Source organism: Capra hircus, chromosome 8 (genome assembly GCF_001704415.2).
Source record: "Capra hircus breed San Clemente chromosome 8, ASM170441v1, whole genome shotgun sequence".
NCBI lineage: Eukaryota > Metazoa > Chordata > Mammalia > Artiodactyla > Bovidae > Capra > Capra hircus.
In genome coordinates, this window is record NC_030815.1 from 77,693,543 (window position 1) to 77,721,060 (window position 27,518).

At 41.7% G+C, this 27,518-nt stretch overlaps 1 protein-coding gene across 13 annotated transcripts in view; it reads left to right on the forward strand.

Moving 5' to 3' along the window:
• Positions 19,233–27,518, forward strand: part of NTRK2 (neurotrophic receptor tyrosine kinase 2) — a 402,024-nt gene continuing 393,738 nt past the window's right edge. For 2 of the 13 annotated variants that reach the window (XM_018052423.1, XM_018052430.1), the window contains exons 1-3: positions 19,233–19,526; positions 20,421–20,653; positions 21,137–21,710. In XM_018052423.1, coding sequence (XP_017907912.1) covers positions 21,499–21,710 — 212 coding nt within the window. In that variant the 5' untranslated portion in view covers positions 19,233–19,526; positions 20,421–20,653; positions 21,137–21,498. Of the gene's footprint in view, positions 19,527–19,771; positions 19,926–20,031; positions 20,730–21,136; positions 21,711–27,518 lie in introns of those variants that run through there. The other 11 variants (XM_018052433.1, XM_018052434.1, XM_018052429.1 and 8 more) reach the window with 10 other exon arrangements.

A 27,518-nucleotide genomic window follows, 5' to 3' on the forward strand; every position in this document is an offset into this window, starting at 1 on the left:
GATAGGGGAAGGGCAGAAGCTTCAGTTTCTATTAAATGACCTTGCAGAATCTCCAAGATTTCTGACAGAAAATTATATTATAAGGCATGAGGTCACTCAACATGAAGGTCCTTTAAGAAAGAGGAATCACATAGGTGAAAAACAGAATTTCAAGAAGAGGTGAATTTTGCCACTTATAAGAGATCAAATTCATAGAGTCAGAAAGTACATTGGGAGATGCCAGGGGTCAGGGGTTGGGGGATGTAGAGTTAGTGTTTAATGGGGACAGAGTTTCAGTTTAAGAAAGTGAAAAATTCAAGCCAAGGATGATGGTGAGATTCACACAATAATGTGAATGTACTTAGTGTAGCTGAAATATACAGTTAAATATGTTTAAAACAGTATTTTTATATTATGTGACTTTTATCACAACATAAAACATTGAATAAATATATAAGTAAAATAAGAGGTGAATTTAGTTCTACTGAATAATCTCTTTTTTTCCCTGGGATGACTTCAGAAGTGCAATCATGATACAGACTTTGTGTACAGGACTTTCTATTCATCAGACTTAGGCTAGAACAGTTCTAAGATCATATAAAGCCAAGGGCTATGGCCCTTCGGTAGAAGGAAAGAAGAACATGAGATGAACATACGTGAAAGTAGTTGCAAAAGTTTCAGGGCCTGTCAGGTGCAGATCTTGGCAGGAATCACTAACTGTTGAGAGAGGCTGATGCTTTACTGTGGAGAAGGAAATGGCAACCCACTCCAGTATTCTTGCCTAGAGAATCCTGTGGACAGAGGAGCCTGGTGGGCTGCCGTCCATGGGGTCGCACAGGGTCGGACACAACTGAAGCGACTTAGCAGCAGCAGCAGTAGCTGCTTTCCTGAGGGTGGACTGACCACAGAACAGACTCTGATCAGAGCAAAAGGAAGTATTGATAGTAAGAAAGTAGTCATCAATTTCTCTTAGCATCTAGTTTGGGGGCAAGAGACCAGCATAAACAGTTGGTGCTAATTTGGGGAGCAGAGCAGAGGAAAGGTGCAGGCAGTGGTTCCACCCACGTGTCAGCTGTTTCCAGCCTCCTTGCCATCCCCCTGGTCATTTCTTCTGAGAAATCAAGTGCCTCCTTTAAGACTCAGCTCAAGGGTCATTTTTAATTGCTTCCTTGAAACCATACTTGCATCTCTGATGGAGATCTCGGTTCTTCTTTTGTCTCCTATAGCTCCTGGCACATACCTTCAGTCTTACATCACACAAATTGAAATGTTCTATTTTTACACCTCTTCCCATAGGCCTAAAAGCTCTTAGAAGACAGTGTGTGTGTGCATACTCAGTTGCTCAACCGTGTCTGACTCTTTGCGACACTGTGGACTGTAGCCTGCCAGACTCCTCTGTCCATGGGATTTTCCAGACAAGAATACTGGAGTGTGTTGCCATTTCCTTCTCCAGAGGATCTTCCCAACCCAAGGATCTAGTCTTTGTCCCTTGCATCTCCTGCATTGGCAGGCAGGTTCTTTACCACTGAGGCACCTGGGAAGACAGGGATTATGTCTTATTTCTCTTTATATTTCCAGTGCTAAGGAGTATTTGTCAATTAAGAGAACTGATGTTCTGATGGTTAAGGACCCACCATTCCCAAACATCTCCCTTGAAGTCAGGGTATGAAAATTGATGTGGGTAGCTCTTCACTGACTGGTATCAATAGCTGCTGCTTGTTGTTAGCAGTCTTAGAGTACCTTCAAAATTTCCAAGGTTACAGAAAATATCATCTTCCCAAGCAATAACCAAATATTATTTGCATCATTACAGGAGTTATCCTTTTGCTGGAAAGCAATTACTTTAAAGATGGATGGTTAATTAATTAATTATGTAATGCTGGTGAGGATCTGGGAAGAGAAATATAAGAGACATGGAGAAGATTTTGTGGTCAGTGAAAATGAGGTAGCTGTACCTCCATTTCTAACTCATAAAATCATAGAATATCCGAGCAGAAAGGGACCATTGAGGTTATCTACTCCCTTGTGGTTTTGGTTATCCAATGCTGTGTAGCAAAACTACCCCCAAATTAGCAGGTTTAATTTTACTATTAATTTCACTATTTTACTGTGCTTCACAGTTCCATGGGTCAGGAATTCAGGCAGGTTCATCTAATTCTTCTGTTCCTAGTGGCATCAACGTAAGTCACTCAGTGGTAGTCAGTTGGCAGAGAGATTGGTCTGGAGGCTCTAAGAGGTTCCATTTTATGAGTGGGGACTAGGTAGGGTTTAGGTATGTCTGGAAAGCTGAGTGTCACTGGGACTGTTGACTGAGATGTTTTCCAGCATGCTAGTCCCAGGGTAGCTGGGCTTCTCACATAGTGATTCAGGATTCCAAGAACAAGTCTTATAGAGTAAAAAGCAGAAGCTGCATCTTCTTTGATGATCTGGGCTCAGAAGTCATACAGTGATTCCCTTACTACTTTATATTGGCTGAGCAATTCACAGGCCTGCCCAGATTCAAGTGGAGGGGACATGGAGTCTACTTCTCAGTGGGAGTGGTATAAAAAAATCCACAGCCATGTTTCCAAACTGCCATACTCACTTTACAGACAGGTAAATTTGAGGATTTGTGCGTGTTCAGGTGTGTCCGACTCTTTGCGACTTCATGGACTGCAGCCTGCCAGATAAGAATACCAGAGCGGGTTCCCTTTTCTTCCTCCAGAAGATCTTCTCGACCCAGAGATCGAACCCGTGTCTCCTGCATTGACAGGCAGATTATTTACACTGTGCCACCTAGGAAGCTTGCAAATTTGAGGATTAGAACAGGTAAATTATTTTTCCAGAAACACCACACAAGCTAGTAAGTGGCATGGTTGAGACTGAAACTCAAGCCTAATGGTTTCTAGAGCAAAGGTGAGAATATTGCAAGATGCTGCAGATAGTCCTTTTCTATGTTAGTTCATTATTATTATTATTATTTTGATAATGGGAAGAAAGCTTTAGTTAAAGCTACTGGAAGGAACAAGCGCAAACAAGTTATGTTCCCTATAGATTTTTTTAGAGTAATAGTTAAAATTTAGAGCTATCCTTAGACATGAAAATTTAGGCAGTAGTTTTTGCCACTCACAATATTGTGTGTATATTTATTGATGAAGTCATGTGTGAAAGGCTGACTTCAGAGTTAGCTGAAGGGATCAATGGGGCAAAAATACTGTTTTTCCTCAGGGACTGCAAGGGAAGGTGTCAAGGTATCACTGGAAGTTTAAATTGTCCATTAAATACTGTTAAATTAAGGATTATTCAGTCAGGAAAAATCTAGACTGTATGTTGCTGAACTTCTGTTTAGAAAATGGTGGCAAATGTTGCTGATTGGTCTCAGTATCCATTTCCTTTTCTTCTCCTGAGTAACAGAAACTCCTGCTTCAAATTTCTCAGAACGTTTGGTCAAATGCAGTTAAATGACTATATTTCTCGACCCTTGAGGTAAAGGAATGGCCTCTTGGCTAAATTCTTACCAGAGAAATAAGTGGAAGTGATGTAAACTTCCACGTCATTTCCTCAGAAGGAAATTATTTGCCCACCATTTCCAGTCATCTTCCTTCCTACAGGCTGGTGAATTAGTACCTGAAGGTACACACTCAGAGGAGCTTGGGTCTGTGAATAATCACATGAAGTAGGCCCACACATCTTTCTTGGAATGTGCATTGGTTCTAAACTGTAATGTGAGAAAGAAACAAATTTTCTACTTGTTTGGGCTACCGTATTCTGGGGTTTCTTTGCTGAAGCTGCTTAACTTCCATCCTACCTAATTCAGAAAAGGAAAAACATGAATATAAGACTTTAACACAGGTGTTTCCCAATTCTCTTAGTTGTAATCACAACTTTGGAATAGAAGACCTGTGCAGAGGAATGAGGAGTCTCTCTTATTAAATCAAAGCACAGCATGAAGTTTGTGTCTCACAAAGAGCATCTCTAATTGGAAAGGAGTGTCAAGCAACCTTGGTTCATCCTGATTCTGCCCCCTTGATCCTTTTTTGTGCTGGGATGCTTCCACTTCAGTCATGAATGATACCATTGTCCTTGTCCCAAGGAAATGTTGCTTGGATATTATAGGGGTCCCTAGGACTCAGTGGATGAGGAGGGTAGGACACTCATGACAGGCCCATGGACACCCACAAGATTGCCCTGTCTGCAGCACTAGAGATCATACTGGCTAAGTAGGGGCTGTTGAGAAGACTGTCATACATCCTAGACTTCAGGTAACACTGTTTATTTTTTTGTTTTTTGTTTTGTTTTTTAGAAAGAATAGATAAAGTGAGAGTGAGGACAGATCTGGAGTTGGCATGAGAGAAGAGTTCAAGAGTATTGAAAAAAAAAGAAAAGAAAATCAAAACCAAACACACACAAATCCTCTCAAACAAAGAACTGCTAGTGGACAATACAAGCTTGGTCTTTATGCAATTGGGTGTGTGGCACATAGATAGCTCAGGCCAAAGTTCCAGGGAGACATTATATGAAATTCAGTTTGGTGAATTCTTGGTTAAACATCCACACTCAGTGTAAAGATGAATTAATTACTTAAGGAACGAACGTCAGCCTAAATAATGACTCTAGTTGAATGTCTGAACCTATCATGTTAAATAATTTTTGTCAATGATTTGAATGGATTCATGGAAAGCATGTATATTAAAACTTAAGGTGAAAAAATATAGGAATAACAATTAAAATATTGGATTTAAGATTTAAGACTTTGTAAGATTATATGGAAGAGTCCAAAAGATTCGATTATCTGGGTCACTGAATCAAAGATAACAGCAAAGAGGATTTTAGGAAGGATAAATGTTGAGTTGATAATTTTTAAAAACAAAAGTAAATAGATTTTTCCACACTAAAAAGAGTAAAAAGAAACACATGAGTGATATAGTGATCATTTTATGTAACAATAAATTCAAACTATTATTCCAATGTAAATAAATATTTAAAATTTAATGAGATATTTTCTTTTCTTTGTTTTTCTTAACTTTTCCTGATTTCTTTTTTTCCCCACTAAATATTTACAGTAAGTGTTTATTTTACACTTATAGCACGTTTCATTTTGGATTGGCCACATTTAAAGTACTCTCACTCATGGTATTGGCTACCATATTGGACAGCTTGGGTCTAGAAGGATATTGGTAGAGGGTTACAGACCTTAAGGATCACAATGATGTTGAAACCCTTGGAAATAGGTAATAAGAAATGTATAAGATATTTAAAGAGGACATAAACATTACATTTGAATATTGAAAGGAATGTGACATGGAAAAAGGATTTCATGGTTTTTTTTTGTGTGTGTGTGTGTGTGTGGTTTTTTTTGTAGCTATGAGGTTAAAACTAAGGCACAAAGGATGAAAATAATTAGGGATGCAGATACAGACTTTCATAAAAACAGAACTTTACAGTAATTAGAGGTGTACAAAATGGGATTAACTTTAGTTCAACCAATATATATTGAGCTCCATGTAAGGTATTCTGTTAGATGACAAGGTTACCATGACAAATAAGAGAATTCCTTCCCTCAAAGAGTTGGTGATGCTTTATGACAAACTTTAATATAATCTGTGAGGTGCTTATTATTAATACACTGATAAAGAGGGTTGATGGAAGTATTTAGGCCAAGTTAGAATTATGTCCTGTTGTAGAGAGGATTTCTGCAAATGAGAGTGGATCTCAAAATTGTTTGTGAATCACAGTAAGAAATACATCCATACTACAATCCAGCCCACCCCATAATGAGTTTCATGAAGTAATATCTTTACATGTGTGATATGCCTTGATGTTTTCTATTCTAGTACAGCTTCCAGTTCCAGTTCAGTCGCTCAGTCGTGTCCAACTCTTTGCCACCCCTTGAATCACAGCACACCAGGCCTTCCTGTCCATCACCATTTCCCGGAATTCACTCAGACTCACATCCATCGAGTCCGTGATGCCATCCAGCCATCTCATCCTCTGTCGTCCCCTTCTCCTCCTGCCTCCAATCCCTCCCAGCATCAGAGTCTTTTCCAATGAGTCAACTCTTCGCATGAGGTGGCCAAAGTACTGGAGCTTCAGCTTTAGCATCATTCCTTCCAAAGAAATCCCAGGGCTGATGTCCTTCACAATGGACTGGTTGGATCTCCCTGCAGTCCAAGTGACTCTTAAGAGTCTTCTCCAATACCACAGTTCAAAAGCATCAATTCTTCGGTGCTCAGCCTTTTTCACAGTCCAACTCTCACATCCATACATGACCACAGGAAAAACCATAGCCTTGAATAGATGGACCTTAGTCGGCAAAGTAATGTCTCTGCTTTTGAATATAATATCTAGGTTGGTCATCACTTTTCTTCCAAGGAGTAAGCGTCTTTTAATTTCATGGCTGCAGTCACCATCTGCACTGATTTTGGAGCCCCCCAAAATGAAGTCTGACACTGTTTCTACTGTTTCCCCATCTATTTCCCATGAAGTGATGGGACCAGATGCCATGATCTTTGTGTTCTGAATCTTGAGCTTTAAGCCAACTTTTTCACTCTCCTCTTTTACTTTCATCAGGAGGCTTTTTATCTCCTCTTCACTTTCTGCCATAAGGGTGGTATCATCTGCATAGCTGAGGTTATTGATATTTCTCCTGGCAATCTTGATTCCAGCTTGTGTTTCTTCCAGTCCAGCGTTTCTCATGATGTACTATGTATAGAAGTTAAATAAGCAGGGTGACAATATACAGCCTTGACGTACTCCTTTTCCTATTTGGAACCAGTCTGTTGTTCCATGTCCAGTTCTAACTGTTGCTTCCTGACCTGCATACAGATTTCTCAAGAGGCAGGTCAGGTGGTCTAGTATTCCCATCTCTTTCAGAATTTTCCACAGTTTATTGTGATCCACAGAGTCAAAGGCTTTGGCATAGTCAATAAAGCAGAAATAGATGTTTTTCTGAAATTCTCTTGCTTTTTCCATGATCCAGTGGATGTTGGCAATTTGATCTCTGGTTCCTCTGCCTTTTCTAAAACCAGCTTGAACATCAGGGAGTTCACGGTTCACATATTGCTGAAGCCTGGCTTGGAGAATTTTGGGCATTACTTTACTAGCATGTGAGATGAATGCAATTGTGCAGTAGTTTGAGCATTCTTTGGCATTGCCTTTCTTTGGAATTGGAATGAAAACTGACCTTTTCCAGTCCTGTGGCCACTGCTGAGTTTTCCAAATTTGCTGGCATATTGAGTGCAGCACTTTCACAGCATCATCTTTCAGGATTTGAAACAGCTCAACTGGAATTCCATCACCTCCACTAGCTTTGTTCATAGTGATGCTTTCTAAGTCCCCCTTGACTTCACATTCCAGGATGTCTGGCTCTAGATTAGTGATCACATCATGATTATCTGGGTCGTGAAGGTCTTTTTTGTATAGTTCTTCTGTGTATTCTTGCCACCTCTTCTTAATATCTTCTGCTTCTCTTAGGTCCATACCATTTCTGTCCTTTATCGAGCCCATCTTTGCATGAAATGTCCCCTTGGTATCTCTAATTTTCTTGAAGAGATCTCTAGTCTTTCCCATTCTGTTCTTTTCCTCTATTTCTTTGCATTGATCACCGAAGAAGGCTTTCTTATCTCTTCTTGCTCTTCTTTGGAACTCTGCATTCAGATGTTTATATCTTTACTTTTCTCCTTTGCTTTTCACCTCTCTTCTTTTCACAGCTATTTGTAAGGCCTCCCCAGGGAGCCATTTTGCTTTTTTGCATTTCTTTTCCTTGGGGATGGTCTTGATCCCTGTCTCCTGTACAATGTCACAAACCTCTGTCCATAGTTCATCAGACACTCTATCTATCAGATCTAGGCCCTTAAATCTATTTCTCACTTCCACTGTATAATCATAAGGAATTTGATTTAGGTCATACCTGAATGGTCTAGCAGTTTTCCCTACTTTCTTCAATTTGAGTCTGAATTTGGTAATAAGGAGTTCATGATCTGAGCCACAGTCAGCTCCTGGTCTTGTTTTTGTTGACTGTATAAAGCTTCCTCATCTTTGGCTGCAAAGAATATAATCAATCTGATTTTGGTGTTGACCATCTGGTGCTATGTGTAGAGTCTTCTCTTGTGTTGTTGGAAGAGGGTGTTTGTATGACCAGTGCATTTTCTTGGCAAAACACTATTAGTCTTTGCCCTGCTTCATTCTGCATTCCAAGGCCAAATTTGAATGTTACTCCAGGTGTTTCTTGACTTCCTCCTTTTGCATTCCAGTCCCCTATAATGAAAAGGACATCTTTTTTGGGTGTTAGTTCTAAAAGGTCTTGTAGGTCTTCATAAAACCGTTCAGCTTCAGTTTCTTCAGCGTCACTGGTTGGGGCATAGACTTGGATAACTGTGATATTGAATGGTTTGCCTTGGAGACAAACAGAGATCATTCCGTCTTTTTTGAGATTGCATACAAGTACTGCATTTCGGACTCTTTTGTTGACCATGATGGCTACTCCATTTCTTCTGAGGGATTCCTGCCTGCAGTAGTAGATATAATGGTCATCTGAGTTAAATTCACCCATTCCAGTCCATTTTAGTTCGCTGATTCCTAGAATGTTGATGTTCACCCTTGCCATCTCTTGTTTGACCACTTCCAATTTGCCTTGATTCATGGACCTGACATTCCAAGTTCCTATGCAATATTGCTCTTTACATCATCGGATCTTACTTCTATCATCAGTCACATCCACAACTGGGTATTGTTTTTGCTTTGGCTCCATCCCTTCATTCTTTCTGGAGTTATTTCTCCACTGATCTCCAGTAACATATTGGGCACCTAATGACCTGGGGAGTTCCTCTTTTGGTATCCTATCATTTTGCCTTTTCATACTGTTCTTGGGGTTCTCAAGGCAAGAATACTGAACTGGCTTGCCATTCCCTTCTCCAGTGGACCACATTCTGTCAGACCTCTCCACCATGACCCGCCCGTCTTGGGTTGCCCTGTAGGAATGGCTTGGTTTCATTCAGTTAGACAAGGCTATGGTCCTTGTGTGATTAGATTGACTAGTTTTCTGTGAGTATGGTTTCAATGTGTCTGCCCTCTGATGCCCACTTGCAACACCTACCATCTTACTTGGGTTTCTCTTACCTTGGGCATGGGGTATCTCTTCACGGCTGCTCCAGCAAAGTGCAGCCACTGCTCCTTACCTTGGACAAGGTGCATCTCCTTACTGCTGCCGTTCCTGACCTTCAACGTGGGATAGCTCCTCTAGGCCCTCCTGTGCCCGTGCAGCCACCGCTCCTTAGTCTATTTCATTAGAAATATCCTCATCAAATCTACTAAACTGACTAACTAATAGGTTACAACTTCAGTTGGAGGAACTTTTAGTTAAATATCTGTAGAGGTCTGATACAACTGAATAATTGTACTTTTAAAACTTTAAGGATTATATGGCTTTAAACACTGTGGATTGTAATTGTTGATTGAGTAGGAACCAGGAACATGACTTCCACAATAAATCTAGGCTGGGTGGCACAGAAGAGGCATCCATAACTGCTTATTGATGAGTAAGTAAACTCCCTTGTTTAAAAAAAAAAGTTCTTTGATGGTGTCACAAGATAACTTTTAGTAAAATAGGACAACACAAGGACAGGTATGGGTATTGATATAAGACTATTGACATAGACTAGGAAAACAATCTAGAGGTTACCATGGGATCTAGTCAGATAGATGGTTCACACTTAGATTTCAGGGTCATCTAGTTATCAGTCAGTTCAGTTCAGTCACTCAGTCGTGTCCAACTCTGTGTGACCCCATGAACCACAGCACACCAGGCCTCCCTGTCCATCACCAACTCCAAACTCCTGTCCATTGAGTTAGTGATGCTACCCAAAAATCTCAGTCTCTATCAACCCTTCTACTCCCACCCTCAATCTTTTCCAGCATCAGGGTCTTTTCAAATGAGTCAGCTCTTCACATCAGACGGCCAAAGTATTGGAGTTTCAGCTTCAACATCAGTCCTTCCAATGAATATCCAGGACTTATTTCCTTTAGGATGGACTGCTTGGATCTCCTTAGGTCCAAGGGACACTCAAAGAGTCATCTCCAACACCGCAGTTCAAAAGCATCAATTCTTTAGTGCTCAGCTTTCTTTAAAATCCAAATCTCACATCCATACGTGACTACTGGAAAAACCATAGGCTTGAGTAGACGGAACTTTGTTGACAAAGTAATGTCTCTGCTTTTTAATTTGCTGTCAACTTGGTCATAACTTTCCTTCCAAGGAGTAGGAAATTTTAATTTTATGGCTGCAGTCACCATCTGCAGTGATTTTGGAGCCCAAAAAGATAAAGTTAGCCACTGTTTCCACTGTTTCCCCATCTATTTCCCATGAAGTGATGGGACCAGATGCCATGATCTTAGTTTTCTGAATGTTGAGTTTTAAACCAACTCTTTCACTCCCTTCTTTCACTTTCATCAAGAGGCTCTTTAGTTCTTCTTCACTTTCTGCCATCAGGGTGGTGTCATCTGCATATCTGAGGTTATTGATATTTCTCCCAGCAATCTTGATTCCAGCTTGTGCTTCTTCCAGCCCAGCATTTCTCATGATGTACTCTGCATATAAGTTAAATAAGCAGGGTGACAATATGCAGCCTTGAAGTATTTCTTTCCCTATTTGGAACCAGTCTGTTGTTCCATGTCCAGTTCTAACTGTTGCTTCCTGACCTGCTTATGGATTTCTCAAGAAGCAGGTCAGGTGGTCTGATCCACACAGTTGTGATCCACACAGTCCAAGGCTTAGGCATAGTCAATAAAGCAGAAATAGATGCTTTTCTGGAATTCTCTTGCTTTTTTGGTGATCCAGCTGATGTTGGCAATTTGGTCTCTGGCTTTTCTAAAACCAGCTTGAACATCTGGAATTTCACAGTTCACATATTGTTGAATCTTGGCTTGGTGAATTTTGAGCATTACTTTGCTAGCATGTGAGCTGAGTGCAATTGTGCAGTAGTGTGAACATTCTTCGGCATTGCCTTTCTTTGGGATTGGAATGAAAACTGACCTCTTCCAGTCCTGTGGCCACTGCTGAGTTTTCCAAATTTGCTGGTGTGTTGAGTGCAGCACTTTCACAGCATCATCTTTTAGGATTTGAAATAGCTCAGCTGGAATTCCAGCACCTCCACTAGCTTTGTTCATTGTGATGCTTCCTAAGGCCCACTTGACTTCACATTCCAGGATGTCTGGCTCTAGGTGAGTGTGAGTGGTCACACCATCATGATTATCTGGGTCGTGAAGATCTTTTTTGTACAGTTCTTCTGTGTATTCTTGCCACCTTTTCTTAATATCTTCTGCTTCTGTTAGTTCCATACCATTTCTGTCCTTTATTGAGCACATCTTTTCATGAAATGTTCCCTTGGTGTCTCTAATTTTCTTGAAGAGATCTCTAGTCTTTCCCATTCTGTTGTTTTTTTCTATTTCTTTACAATGATCATTGAGGAAGGCTTTCTTATCTCTCCTTGCTCTTCTTTGGAACTCTGCATTCAAATGGGTATATTTTTCTTTTTCTCCTTTGTTTTTCACTTCTCTTCTTTTCACAGCTATTTGTAAGATCTCTTCAGAGAGCAGTTTTGCCTTTTTGCATTTCTTTTTCTTCAGGATGGTCTTGATCCCTGTCTCCTGTCAATTTCCCGGAGCTCTCAAATATTCTCCATATGCTCTTCCCTTTAGGTGTTCATAAAAGCTACGTAAGTCTCTGTTGGCTTAGTGTGTGTTAAGTGTACAACTAAGAGCTAAAAGTGGAAGGTTTGGACACAGGGAAGAAAGAAAGTGGGATGATATCGTGGGTGTGGCTAAGGTTCAGAGTGACAGGGCAGCATGAAGCTCACAGACTATGTGGGCAGAGACAGGAAAACTTGAGACTCCCAACTCAGAGTTGGAGGATGTGAATTTGAAGACTTTTGAACAGTAAAACAGGGCTTTGAGGTGAGAGGGAGTGAGCAGGCAGTAATGAGTAACAGCCTCTGGCTCCAGTGCTGAGCTTCCGCCTTACCAAAATATTTTCCATTTGTACATGCTGTGGCACCTGAAATTCCTTTGGATTACGTCTTAACCCTTTTCCTCTACTAACATACAGATATTCTCAGGAAAGTGAAACATCCAGTGATGAACATTATTTAGATTATAAACATGCTTTAGATTCAGTTCTTTCCACCCAAGGGAGAAACTCTAGTAACAAGGTACACTGGACCTGAGGGGGAAAAAGGCAAAAAAAGAGAAAACGTGGGAAAAGGAGGCATATGATGGATAAGAAAGTTACTAACACCAAAGAAATATTTCTCAGGTTTTCTGATCTGTCTGCTTCTTCTGCCAACAACCTCTCTGATCTTTCTAGGTCACCAGTGTTATATTTGGTGTCAATAATTCTTTGCCTTTCTCCACACATCCACAAAGCGCAATATTGGCATTCTTTGTAGAATCAGACTATATATTACCATGCAACTTGCCGTATTGAGTTAATAAACTATGGACATATCTCCAAGTAAATGTATATAGTTTTAACATTTTAAATAGATGTATAATATTAAAAAAATGGAAGCATTGTAACTTACTGAATTTCTCTACTATTAATAGGCCTTTAGGGTATTTCTAGGTTGGGCCGCTATCTATCTTTTGAATGATAGTTTTCACAATTTTTTTTTCCAAAATGTAGTGTTAGTTGCTCAGTTGTATCCAACTCTTTGCAACCCCATGGTCTTTCCATGGAATTCTCCAGGCAAAAATACTTGAGAGGGTTGCCATTCCCTTCTCCAGGGGATCTTCATGACCCAGGAATCAAACCAGGGTCTCCTGCATTGCAGACAGATTCTTTACCATCTGAGCTACCAGGGAAGCCCCACAATGTAAAAACTATTACAAAGTAGGCTGTTGCAAAATTAGAAAAGTACTGAATCTGAATTTATTAAAAAGCCTCCAAACTTTGTAACTGCTTCCTTTAGGGTGGTTCTAATAGCACTTCAATGGGAACAAGAAATTGACATTAGGAGGATCTAGGATAGTGTTTCTTTCTGGTTTTAAAAATAGCTTTATAATGGAATATTTGATGTACAATAAACTAAATAAATTTGAATAAACTATTTGATAATATTGAAACCATCACCACAATAAAGATATGAATACATCCATCATCCTCAAAACATTCCTCTGCCCCTATTTCATTTCATTTCTCCTTCTGGCTTTTCCCTGCCCACTCCTTGCACCTATCACTAACAATTTCTGATTTGCTTTATGTCATGATAGTTTACATTTTCTATAGTTTTATAAAAAAGGGAAGATACAGGATATACTCTTTTTGTCTGGTTTATTTCACTTAGCATAATTATTCTTAGATTCATTCATTTGGTGGCAAGTATCAATAGTTGCTTACTTTTTATTGTTGAGAAGCATTTCATTTTATGTCCATAAAATGGACATGCTACAGTTTGTTTATCCATTTACCTATTGATGAATATTTGAATTGTTTCCAGTTTTTGGTTATACAAAATAATCTGAATACTCATGTTAAATCTTTGTGTGGACATTTCTCTTGGGTAAATACATGGGAATACCAGACCACCTGACCTGCCTCTTGAGAAACCTGAATGCATGTCAGGAAGCAACAGTTAGAACTGGACATGGAACAACAGACTGGTTCCAAATAGGAAAAGTAGTACATCAAGACTGTATATTGTCACCCTGCTTATTTAACTTATATGCAGAGTATATCATGAGAAACGCTGGGCTGGATGAATCACAAGCTGGAATCAAGATTGCTGGGAGAAATATCAATAACCTCAGATAGGCAGATGACACCACCCATATGGCAGAAAGTGAAGAAGGAGAGCCTCTTGATGAAAGTGAAAGAGGAGAGTGAAAATGTTGGCTTAAACTCAACATTCAGAAAACCGAGATCATGGCATCCAATCCCATCACTTCATGGAAAATAGTTGGGGGAACAGTGGCTGACTTTATCTTTTTGGGCTCCAAAATCACTGCAGATGGTGACTGCAGCCATGAAATTAAAAGACACTTACTCCTTGGAAGGAAAGTTATGACCAAGTTGACAGCAAATTAAAAAGCAGAGACATTACTTTGTCAACAAATGTCCATCTAGTCAAGGCTATGGTTTTTTCAGCAGTCAGGTATGGATGTGAGAGTTGGACTATAAAGAAAGCTGAGCACTGAAGAATTGATGCTTTTGAACTGTGGTGTTGGAGAAGACTCTTGAGAGTCCCTTGGATTTCAAGGAGATCCAACCAGTCCATCCTAAAGGTGATCAGTCCTGGGTATTCTTTGGAAGGAATGATGCTAAAGCTGAAACTCCAATACTTTGGCCACCTGATGCAAAGAGCTGACACATTGGAAAAGACCCTGATGCTGGGCAAGATTGAGGGCAGGAGGAGAAGGGGACAACAGAGGATGAGATGGTTGGATGGCATCACCGACTCAATGGACAAGAGTTTGGGTAAACTCCAGGAGTTGGTGATGGACAGGGAGGCCTGGTGTGCTGTGGTTCATGGGGTCACACAGAGTCAGACATGACTAAGTGACTGAACTGAAAACTGAAACCGAAATACATAGAATTAGAATGATTGAATCACATGATAGGTGTATGCTTCACTTTTTAAGAAACTGTTCTACTTTCCAAAGTGGCTGTGTCATTTTACACTCCTACCAGTAGTGTATGAGAATTCCAATTGCTTCACATTCTGACCAACACTGGATATAGTGAGCTTTTTAAATTTTTGCCATTCTAATTGGTATGTAGGTACCTCCTTATAGTTTTAATTTGCATTTCCCCCTAATGATGTTGAGCATCTTCTTATCTGCTTATCTGCCACCTGTATACTTTCTTTGGTAAAATACATGTGGAAATCATTTGCATACTTTTGCAATTGTTTATTATTATTAAGCTTTGCAAGTTCTTTATAAAGTCTCTATAAGCCCTTTATTAGATGTATGATTTGCGAATAAGTCTCTCAATTTTGGGCTTTTCTTTTTATTATCTTAAAAGTGTGTTTTTAAGAACAGAAATTAGTAATTTTCATACAACCTAATTATCAATTTTTTCCCTTTTATATTGCATTTTATCTCTGAGTATTTTATATTTTATGCTCTTGTAATTAGTATTAACAATTTTAATTCCTGATTTTATCACTAGTATATGATACAATTAATTTCTAAACACTTAAGTTGCATTCTGCAAACTTTATAATTCACTTATTAATATGAATCACTTTTTTGTAGTTGAAGACTCCCCTGGTGGCTTAGACAGTAAAGTGTCTACCTACAATGCAGGAGACCCGGGTTCAGTCCCTGGGTTGGGAAGATCTCCTGGAGAAGGAAATGGCAACCCACTCCAGTATTCTTGCCTGGAAAACCCCATGGATGGAGGAGCCTGGTAGGCTACAGTCCATGGGGTCACAAAGAGTCAGACATGACTGAGTGACGTGACTTCACTCACTTTTGTACTTAGACTTTATAGAATTTTCTATGTAAGAGATCATGTTGTTTGTTTATAAAGGTGGTTTTTTTCTTCTTTTCCAGTATGGATTTTTAAAAATATGTATTTCTTGACTTACTGCACTGACTAGAATCTCCAGTATAACGTTGAATAAAAATGGTAAAATAGGATATCCTTGTCACCTTCTTGATATTTGGGAAAGAGCATTCCGTTTTCCACTTTAATCATTATGTTAGCTGTAGGTTTTTTCACTGATTCTACTTATCAATTGAGGCTGTTACTTTTCATTTCTAGTTTGCCAAGAGTTTCAGGGGTAGATGTAGTCAAATACTTTCCTAAGTCTTTTGAAATCATGTATAATTTTAACTTTTTAGTCTGTAAGTATGGTAAATTGTGTTAATTTTAGAATATTTTCTGGTATTATTTTTCCTTAATTATTTTGTGGAATTCATCAAAGAAGCCATTTGGCCCTGGAGTTTTCTCTTCTTAAAATTTTTTTTAAATTTACTTTTTAATTGGAGGAAATTGCTTTACAATGTTGTACTGATTTCTGCCTTACAACAACAAAATGGAGTTTTCTTTATGGGAAGATTTTAAACTATAGATTAAACTTCTGAAATAGATATGGGACTATTCAGGTAATCTATTCCTTCTCTAGTGAGCCTTGTTAGCTTTTATCTCTCAAAAATACACCTCTTTCATTTAAACTGCCAACTTTATCTGCATAGCATTGTTCACAATATTTCCAACTCTCTCATGTTGTCATTGCCTTCCCTGCTGTTATTGATAACTTGGCATGCTCACGGGGTAGCAAAGAGTCGGACATGGCTGAGTGACTGAACTGAAGTGATTAATAATCTGTGTCTTCTTTCTTTCATTTCTGGCTAGCCTAGCAAGAGATTTATCAATTTTACTCATCTTCTCAAAGAATTGTCTTTTGGCTTCACAGATTTTCTCTCTTGTTTTTCTGTTTTTTAAAAAAAAAATTGCATTATTTTCCATTCTGTTCTTAATTATTTCATCTCCTTTGTTTAGTCTGTGTTTCATATGTCCTTCTTCTTCTGGTTTCTTAAGGTGGAAATTGAGGTCATTGGTTAGAGACATTTCTTCTTTTCTGACATAGGCATTTAGTAGGCTACATAACATAGGCTATAAGATTCCTCCTAAATACTAGAAGAGGTTTTAGTGGCATTGCACAAATTCTTTTTCTAAATATTTGTTTAACATCTGCCTTCCCCACCCTCCTAGCTTTACTGAGCACAAATTCTGATATGTCATATTTTCAATTTCCCTTTTGAATGTTTCTTTGACCTTGTTCCCTTTATCTTTTCAAGTAGTTTAATTATCTGCATGTGCTAATCAGTACTTCACTTCACTGAATACTTAAGATGGACCTTCTGCAGACCTCTGGAGTGCTCTCTCTCTCTACATCACCCTCTTCACTGCTTCTGTCCTTGGGAACTCTGCCTTCCTTGATTTCCCTGACCTTTCAGCTATATCAGGGAGTTGGACTCTGCCTGGGTTCCCTTGCCCTGAGCCACACCCTTCACTGCCTTATGTCCACTGTCTTGAAAGTTGTTGTTTCAGGTGTTTTGTTCAGTGTGTTGTTGGTTTGGTTGGGAGGTTAAATGTTCCCTATTACTCCATCTTAGTCAGAGGTAGAAACTGGCAGTGTTTCTGTTTTTGTTTTAATCACCAAGTATGGAATGTTAAGATCAACTTATTATGCTATTACAAGCACTAGAAAATGAAATGGCATAAAATAGAAAACAAAATATCACTGTATTCCATGTATTAAAACAAATTTTGTTTAGTGGAACTTTTTGTATTAATCATATGCATATATGTATATGTGCATTGGATTATGACCTAAAAGCCATTTTTTACTGTAGGCCATGGGCTTCCCAGGTGGTGCAAGTGGTAAAGAACCCACCTGCCAATGCAGGACATGTAAGAGACTAGGGTTTGATCCCTGGGTTGGGAAGTTCCCCTGGAGAAGGGTATGGCAACCCACTCCAGTATTCTTGCCTGGAGAATCCCATGGACAGAGGAACCTGGGGGGCTACAGTTCATAGGGTCGTGCAGAGTGGGACACAACTGAAGCAACTTAGCACACAGCACATGGTGAAAATGGTCTGTGAAACACTGTTCTAGGAACATCATGGTCCAATATGGACAAGAGTCTGCAATGCTTAGTCTCCATCTCTACCTTGAAGAGTTTATATGATTTGGGGGAAATTATCCCTAATTTACCTGAAAACTGTTCATTATCACTTATACAGCCATGGTCTGAAAAACCCTGATATCTTGTAGGTCTTAAATTGAGGCAGATTGGTACTTTTACCAGTTAAGAAACAGTTATTGATTGTTCAGTGTGTTTAAGGCACTGTACATGAACATGCTGAAGCACCAGTGTGAAACAGACAGAGGCTGTCCCTAGCTGTGACTAGAGAAGACAGAAAGTCAGGCTCCAAGAATTGATGTGAGTTTTCACAGCACAGAAAGACTGTGGAGATGGAAAGGAAGGTGTCTAGGGAAAATTATTCAGATAGACTTGCAGGGTTAGAGGTTAAGAAAATGTAGCTGGCCTGTTTGAGAAAACTCAGCTTCAGTTTATTTCATTAAACACCACACACACATATATTTTAATACTGACTACATCCTTGAGATATATTAATGAAAAAATAAAGATCCTTGCTTTCATGGAGTTCATAGTCTACTGACAGAGAAATAATATGAATGCAAATTATAAATGATATAATAAGTAAATTATCTATTAAAAGATGGTAAGAACTATAGGAGGAACAGAAAGCTGATTAGAAGTGGGGCTGCAAGTTTTAATTTTAAGAGAGATTCAGTAGGGGCATATTTAGACTCTAAATACACTAGTATTACATATCTCTTACAATACAAACTCTAAAAATATTCCAACATAATTCGAATCTTCTGGTCTGCAAACCACTCTAAAACTGGTGGTCCTTTGGATGTTGCCTTGACACTTTACTGCCAGTAGGGTGCAAATGGACCTTTTCTGGGAAAAATGGGAATCTAGTGGAGGTGTGAGAGAGAGATGTGAGTATTTCTGTACACACCCTGCCCCAGGTGTTCCGTAGGGGCAGCTCCGTTAAGGACACTGGCAAGACACAAGGAGGAATGTTTCTGTATGACCTGGACCAAAACACTTTTGCCCTTGGCTTCTCTACTTTGGCACATCTTCACCCAGCAGGGGCTGAGCAGTGAAATGAACTTCAGCCTGGCCAGTTCAGCACCCAAGGCGTGTCACAGCCAAGTGATGGCGGTGAGGGAAAGGCCTACTGGCCTTGCAAAGGCCTGCAAAGAGATCATTTGGATGTTGCCCAAGGATTCCCACTTACACTCAGAGCCCAGGGTCTGTACGAAAGCCCCACTAAATGCTTTCAGTTCCCTTGTATTATTTAAGGCACAGCCGAGATCTCAGCATTCACCTTGACGTTCAGGGTTCTCGATCCTACCCATCCCCAGCATTTTCGGATAGATTTGCAGACATACTTATCTTTTGAAGGAGATCCCATCCCCGTCGCCCTTTTTCGCGGGGAGGTTTGCCAGCCTTTTTCCTGGGAGGAAGCTGGCGAGGGCTGGTGAGCGGCTCACGGGTCGGGCATGGGTGCGCACGCGTCGGGCGCCGCGGGTTGCGCGTCTGGAGCCAGAGAGCGCCCCCAGCGCAGTGCCTGGCGCCGCCGTGGCCGTGGGTTGGTGCTCCCAAGCGTGCCGGGCGCTCTCTCCCCGCGCGGGGGCACCAGAGCCCTCGGAAGTGTCAGGCACTGCGGTGCATTTTCCCAGTTCTCTTTTAAATGACTGCGGAAAAAGACTCTCCGAGCCGCAAATGGGAAGACGGATTCTCAGACAAGGCTTTCGAATGCCCCGCAGCCATCATTTAACTGCGCCCTCAGTGCAGTTAGAGTTTGTCACTCGACCCTCCCGGATCACCTCGTTTGTCCCTAGTGAGACCCCCGGGCTCTGCCCGCGCCGGGCTTCTCAGTAGCTGGATGTGTGTCGTGCTCCGGGCAGCGCGGGCGCAAGGCACGCGTTCGCTCTCACCCACGCACACACGAAAACGCTCAAGGTACGGCAGGGGAGCGAGGGCTCTGGGTGCCCCTCGTGAGGGTGGGCATAGCGGGGAGTGAAGCTAAGATCAGGGAATGGCTGCATCCTCCCGGGATGAAGGATGAGATAAAATGACGCGGCGCCACACATCGGACAGGCCAGGGTTGCTACCGCGCATTTAGGGAACCCAATACGCGTCAGGCGCTCTCCCTTCCCCTCACATGTCTCTGTTTCCCGGGTGTGTGATGCCAGAAAACGACAGGGTAAAAGACTCGCTTAGAGAGCTGGAGTTGCATTTGGAGACTGCCCTCCCTCTGCCAAAGCACCAACAGGAAGACCCTCCGAAAACACCGATCCCCAAATGGATGACCCGGAATAGGGGCGGTTATCCTTGGTTACCAACGCTGGACACGTTTCTGTGTTTACAATATTTATTTATTTTTAGGATAGCTCGTCCTCCCTTTTAGGCAGGATGGGAAGGGAGAATGCAGCGGGGAGGGAAAAGGGAGGGAGGATTCCTATAATAAGAATCAGCGCATTTTTCAGAGCTGAACCGAGCCCGGTTTCCATTTCAAAAGAGGAGACGGCCTCTACTGCGATTTTAGAAGAGACCTGGGTGTGAATTAGGGACTGGGAGGTGTCAGAGCCGGGGAATGGTTCAGCTTAGAGGTACCTGGGTCTAAATGCACGCACACACACGCACACACAGGCGCGCGCGTCTACACGGCCAGGCTGTGTGCGGGTGTGCGCGTGTGTGAACTCCCACATGCTGCTGCTGTCTGCTTCTGGCCAGTGGCACCGATGCCTCCCTCCTCCCCGCTCGCCCCCAGATTCCCCTCCCCTCCCTGTTGCTTTTGTCTGGAGGGTGTTATGGGTTTGTGTGTGTATGAGCGTGTGTGTTTTTGGATTTCAGACTAATTTTCTGGAGTTTCTGCCCCTGCTCTGCGTCAGCCCTCACGTCACTTCGCCAGCAGTAGCAGAGGAGGCGGCGGCGGCGGCGGCGGCGGCGGCGGCGGCGGCTCCCGGAATTAGGTTGGAGCAGGAGCCTCGCTCGCTGCTTCGCTCGAGCTCTCCGAGCTCCGTGCCCAGCGGCAGGAGGAGCCTGGACCCAGGCGCCGCCGGCTGGCGGTAGGCGCCGGAGCCGGGGTGAGCAGCGCGGACAGTGACCTCCGTCGTCTCGGCCCTCATTGTCCCCCTTGGGGTGGCCGCGTCGGCTTCCCAGGTGGGACGCGCCGCGCCACCTGCCCGCGCCCCCTGCGCCCAGGGGCCGTGGCGGATTCTGCAGCATCATTCGGGGGCCCCGTCGCGGAACCAGCGTTCTCGGCAATCTCCGCGCCTCCCTTTAAGGAGTCCTACCCCTGGCCGGTGCCATGGGATCCTGTCCCTTGCCCTATTTTCCCCTCCTTCAGCCTTAGGCACCGGGAGAGAGTGGGCACAGTGGTGGCCCGCGGCGTCAGTGCCATCGAGGGGCAAGTTTATTTCTGGGGCCGGCCGGAGCTGGGCACTCATCTATCCCCAGTATCCCAGCTGGGCTCGCGGTGGGGGTGACGCGAGCGCGGAGGGAGAGTACCCCAGTTAGTGGCGTATAGGGTCTTGAGCTCAGCCTTACGCGTATCTGTTTGTCCTCAGCCCCGAGGTGCGTCCCGGATCGCAGCGCGCGTCTAGCCAGAAGCCTGAGCCCCAGAGCATCCCGGGAGCGCCGCGGGCCGGTGCTCGGCTCGCTGGGCCATGCAGCGGCGGCCGCAGCGGAGCTCCGAGAGGCGGTAGCGCCCCCTGTGAGAAGGCCCGAGATGCCCCTGCCACTGTGAACGGTGCCGCCCGACAGGACACGCTCAGCCCCTGACACGCTCGGCTCTGCGCGCCTGAGACCAGCACCGAGAGGAAAGAGTGGTGAGCGCGGCAAAGGCCACTCGGCGCGGGCAGGGGAGACCGGCCGGGACAGCTCAGCGACACGCACTCAGGCTGACTCGGGCTGGTACTGGTGGCTAGGAATGTCGTCCTGGACCAGGTGGCATGGACCCGCCATGGCGCGGCTCTGGGGCTTCTGCTGGCTGATTGTGGGCTTCTGGAGGGCCGCTCTTGCCTGTCCCACATCCTGCAAGTGCAGCGCCTCTCGGATCTGGTGCGGCGATCCTTCTCCTGGCATCGTGGCGTTTCCGAGGCTGGAGTCTACCAGTGCAGATCCTGAGAACATCACCGAAATGTGAGTTCCTGGTCCTCTTCCTTCTTCATCCTCTCCTTGACTCTAGGGCTAGGCTGGTCAGGCGGGTCCCTCCTGGGCATGAGTGTTGTCTCAAGTCTGGGGAGAAGTCAGAGAAGAGAGGTGCAGGGCTGGGCCCTGTGTCAGTTACCTGTTTCACTGCCTTGGTGCTGTTAACACTGGGAGAAGTGTGATAATTTAAAATGTTCTAAATAATAGATGTCTATTATATGGTATTCTTATACACTTTATATTCCAAAGCCCTGCTGGGTATGCTTTAGTCTTTCCATATGCAATAACTTAATTTTTGGACATTTTTGTTTCATAAGGTTCTCTGTGTATATTGGGTTAGGAGCAGTTCCAGTAATATTTATGAGAAAGGAGGTTAAAATAAGTAACTTTGGAAAAATCTGCTGAAGGAAGTTAGAGTGTCTCCCCCTTAGCTTCTTTCTCTGAGAGCTGGAGTTTACCAGTTTCCTTTTTCATTTTATACATCAGATTTTGCATAGGAGATTGTATCCAGAGATGGCCTTGAAAATAATCTGTAAGAGGAGAAGTTCTGAGTGTTGAAATGCACTGGGCTCAAAAGAGAAAATGTGATCCTTGGAAGCCTAAAAGCCTGGTCTGATTTAATTTGGACTTGACTTCCCAGAGATAGAATTTTGAGATCATTTGGATTATAAATCGTAATTGCCCATTGAATAGTTCCCCAGGAGGAGGTTGGATGATAAAGCAGCATGGAATACTCTGATGAATACAGTCTTCACCCTGGGACCCCTATGTCCCTGGAAGTGCTTGAACTTGTCCTGGTCCATTGGAGAAGCAGAATTGTGTATTTCTGGCCTCGTCTGATGCGTTGTGACAATCTGTTACCAACTAGGGGCTCACCAGTCCTTTCTCTAGCATTCCCTTGTTCCTTCTATTAGAGATTCCCCCAGCCAGCAACTTTGCCCTTTTATATGTTTCATTAAAATGATATTTTATTCATCCATAAAAAGGATTGTAAGGCAAAGTTTCTCCCGGTTTACTTGAGACTGTTGACACCAGGAGAGACAGCGTTGAAAGTAAGGCTTGGGCTGTGGCCTTCCGGTTGGCGAGTGCGCATGCATCTCCCCCCTCAACACCGTGCCCACCCCCCCCCCCCGCCCCCGCCTCGGATAACACACACCCTGGCTATGCCAACGTTGTTGACCGAGACAACCTGTTTTTTAATGTAAGTAAGAGACCTTCCCAGCCTCTGCTGTTTGTCCTGTTGGTGATGCTCTTGTTAGAGGGCTGAGGCAGAAGGAAATGACAACAGAACAGAGGAAAACGTGCCGGCCCAGCAGTGCTGAGATGTGCCGGGAGCAGCCAGCTGTCAGGCTGGATCCAGGATGCTCAGATCGCAATCCTTTTGGCAAGGAGAGCAGCAGGCAGAGCTGGACAGGAAGGGTGGGTAGGCTCCCGACCGCGCCGACCCTGGCTTGGGCTGGTAGAGGCTCGCCAGGCTGGTCAGAATGTCGGTGGCCTTTTGTCAGGATTTGTGTCTTTTTCATGAGATAGGGTGTCAGTAGTCAGATGGAGGAAGCCATATGGAATTCAGAGCCCTTCAGACTATTTTGAGACCATGAGGAATGCCTGAAAACAGTTAGGTGGTGTTTTCTTTGTGATTGTTTTAAAATTCTGTATTAGGTGCTAGATAGATAATGAAGGAGGAAACAGGGCTAATTATTATTTTTTTCAGTTTAGTATTTTTAAGGCCATAATTTGAGGAAAACTCTCTTTAAAAAATATTATTTTACGCCTGAGTGGTCTTAGCAGCCTGATAGATATGAAATTATTAATAACAGATTTGCGTAGAGTTTTCCTATATCAGTTCTCACAATTGTTGTTATTTTCTTTTATCTGATGGCAGGTTCCCATTTTCAGACTTACATTTTTTTTTTTACATTTACTAAAGCATTTGTCACAGTTATTCATCTAATAATAGTAATCATAATTCCTAATTTCTACTCATTTTCTTCTGATTTGAAAATCCATTGAGATTCAGGGGATGGAGAGGTGTGTAAGCTCAGTGTATAGGAATGGGGAATTAGTTTAGAAACAGGAGTCAAGCTGATAGAGGTGAGCTCTGAGAAAAAGTACTTTTCTCTGCTCATTCCCTCAGCTTTATTTGAGCCTTGTCAGTTTATGCCCCAGTGTCTTTATCTGTAAAATGTATTGAGATCCTTGTTTGTAAAGCACTTCATATAATTATTTTGAATTCTTTTGCTTTGATATCAAAATGACATCAGTGGTTGGACTTGTTTCACTCTCATCCTTATATGACACCATCTGTGCTCTCTTTCTTACATATTAATATTTGCTTGAACAGCTTTTCAATTCTTGGCCAGTGGATACCAGCTACAGTTGGAACCAAATTACACTTTTTTTTTTTTTACTTTGTTATTAGACCCAATGGTATTCCTAAAATAACCTGTTTTAAAGTTCTAGTTTAATGAAGTTTAGCTGAAATGATATGTTTCTGTTTTTTAAAAGTAGGACTAATGTAGCTAAATAAAGTGTGATTAGAACTTGCTGAAACAGTTTACTATATCATTTAAAAATAGTAAATCTCTTAATATCTATATGTTGGGGAAATTGCCTGAGAATCCACATGGACAGAAGAGCCTGGCCGGCTACAGTCCATGGGGTTGCAAAGAGTTGGCCATGACTGAGCGGCTAAACACACCGGGGAAAAGTCACAGTCACTGTGCCTTTTAAGGTTCAGAGAGAAACCATGGTAGAAAATTTAAAAAAATATACCTATAGACTAATTAAGGGAGAGGATTTTATTTTTTGATTCTACACGTATGTTTTAAGCCATGCTGACATTTCATTTTCAGAGTCCTTGTTTGAACCTGTTTTATTAAAAATCTTCCCTTCACAGTATCTGTCTCATATTCTTTACCCACTGATGTGACCTATGTCTAGGTCTATGTCCATCTATAGTTACACTTCACACCTGCCTAACGTCACACTGCTAAAATGTGCCAGCTTCTGTTATTTGGAGATGATTATCCCAAAGCAGTGCTACGTTAAATTTACAAACAATACTATTGTCACATATTAACAGGACGAAAGAGTAAAGTCTGTTGTTGGAGTTATGTAATCAGCCATTTACGTTTCAGAATGTGTCAAAATGCTTCGCAAAAGACACGTTCTGTCTCACCCAGTGGTAAGAGATATGGTTCAAACATAAAATAGGTCATGGAGTTTTAAAAATCATGGTCAGAAACACATGACATAAAATCTACCTACCACGTTAACCATTTTTAATGTGCTGTTCAGAAGTGTTAAGTGTATTTACATGGCTGTGAAAGGGCATGCATTTTTATATTTCCCATATTTTATGAAGACCAGCAGTGACTTTTTATTTCTAAATTTCTTTGGTGACATTCGCTGATTTGGGATTGATATTTGGAGACCAATCTAATATTTTTCCTCTTAGTACAACGTAAATAGGATTTGTAGCTTTTGCTGCTCAAGCCTCTGTGTGTAATTCATTGTTGGCTTGGTTAAGAAATTGTAATGTTATGTCATTAATACATTAATTTTGGCTCTCTCACCTGCGTAAGCTTTTCCACTGCTGCAGTTAATTGTACTAAAATATTCTGGCATTTAAAAGGATTCAAAGGGATCAGATTTTATCACTCCGATATTTACTTCTCAGTCCCTCCATTGGGAGTTCTAGAACCTTGAATTGTGCTTTACATGCATTTAAGAACTACAGCCTAAGTTTTGATTGTGGTTGCATAAGCCAGATTGGACTTGTTAATAAATTAGGCCGTCTTATTTACAGCATTCATTATTCAATACAACTTGCAAACAAGTTAAAAACACTCTTTCTCCCTAGTGAAGCTATTCACACAATTCAGCTCCGCACAGCCATTTGAAATCTCAATTTCATACCTTCTATCTCTACGCTGAGGAAGTTTGTATTACATTGGATAAAACAATTGAAAAGCCCTGTGACCTTCTGACCCTACTTTCTTCCACCTCTGCCTCTCCATCACCTCTCATTAACTATACAGGAAAATGTATTTGATTATTTTTCTTCTCCGAAAAGTGATATTTCCTTATGGGAATTCAGAGCACTAGAGTTGAGCGAAGAGCCTGGGTTATATATTATTACAAGCAAGTATTGGGAAATTAAGATGATGTGGTCATAGCTACCCAGCTCTGTGTTTAGTTTTGTTTAAGATATTTCACTGTTTCAATCCCATAAACCTCTGTTTGTGTTATTTCAGACATTTTCTAAGTCAAAAAGTTGGCTGAACAGCTGAGAGTTGAGGTCTCTTTCTCCCCAAGAACATTCTGCATGATTGCTTTGACTATCTCTAGGTTGTAGGGGTGTAAAACCTAGACTTTTTCTTTAGCTGGGGAAAAGGAATTTAATTTTTGTTTTTCGACTTTTTGTTTCTTCTTCTTCTTTTTTAAAAATCTTTGATACCAAGCAGGTGCCTCCAGTTTTAACTCATTGTTCATCCTGCCTGTTATCAAAATAAACAATATCAAGCCATTATTGAATATTATACCCTGACATTATCCATCCAACTAACTTTACTGCTTCTCTAGAGAGATTCTTGTAGGTTCAAAGCAGTAGGGTAGAATGTAGCATTGAACCTGCTGCTTCTTATAGCAGTGCCAATTTTTTATTTTACTTACTGTTTACAAATCAGTTGGGTGATTTAGGGGAGCAGTTATTTAGACAGGGCAATTTTTTTGCCTCATTTGGTGTATGTAAGAGAAAGAAAGGGATAGAAAAAAATATGAACCATGAGTTATTAATAGTTGATTGATCATTTTCATAATCTATTTGTTCTAAGTTTTAAAAAACATAAATCCCACCCCACAGGTGGCACAGATCTGAGCCCTGCAGTGGCCTGATAATTTTAGCTTCATATTTGATTTCGGATTGATCTCTATTAAAAGAGGAAAAGAGCCCACATAATCAGGATGCCTTATAACCATTTGCTTTGCTCTCTGGGCTGTCCAAAGGACTGTGAAGTGGTAAATATTGATCTCAGAGATGAAGGAGTGAATGAATGCTTGTGGTTGTTATAAACCTGGGGAGAAAAATAACTCCCCACTCCACCATGTTACAGAAAGCTGGAATTATGTGATCTAGAAGCAGCTCCTTAATGTTTCTGGGTCTGAGCTTGTCAGAAGTAAACCGAGGGCTTTGGACCCTGTACTGTGATTCTGAAGCTCCACAAAGCTTCAGTTGTGGAGAAAGTTCAGTTTATACATCAGCTCTGAAGTAAGGAGTGGTGCTTAGAGCCCGGCAATGAGAGTGTTTGAGGACCTTCCATGTCATCATGTCCTGTGTGCATGTTTTCAGCATCTGCTCTGAATTCTCCAAGCCATCCATGTCTTTCAAAAATCATTAAAAATTAATTTTTTATTGAAATATAGTTGATTTACAATGCTGTGTTAGTTTCAGGTGTACAGCAAAGTGAATCTTTATATATATTATATATAATATACATATATATAATATATATGTATAAATGTATGTGTGACAAATAGATGGGGAAACAGTGGAAACAGTGACAGACTTTTTTTTTGGGCTCCAAAATCACTGCAGATGGTGATTGCAGCCATGAAATTAAAAGACGCTTCCTCCTTGGAAGAAAAGTTATGGCCAACTTAGCATATTAAAAAGCAGAGATATTACTTTGCCAACAAAGGTCCATCTAGTCAAAGCTATGGTTTTTCCATTAGTCATGTATGGATGTGAGAGCTGGACTATAAGGAAAGCTGAGCACCAAAGAATTGATGCTTTTGAAC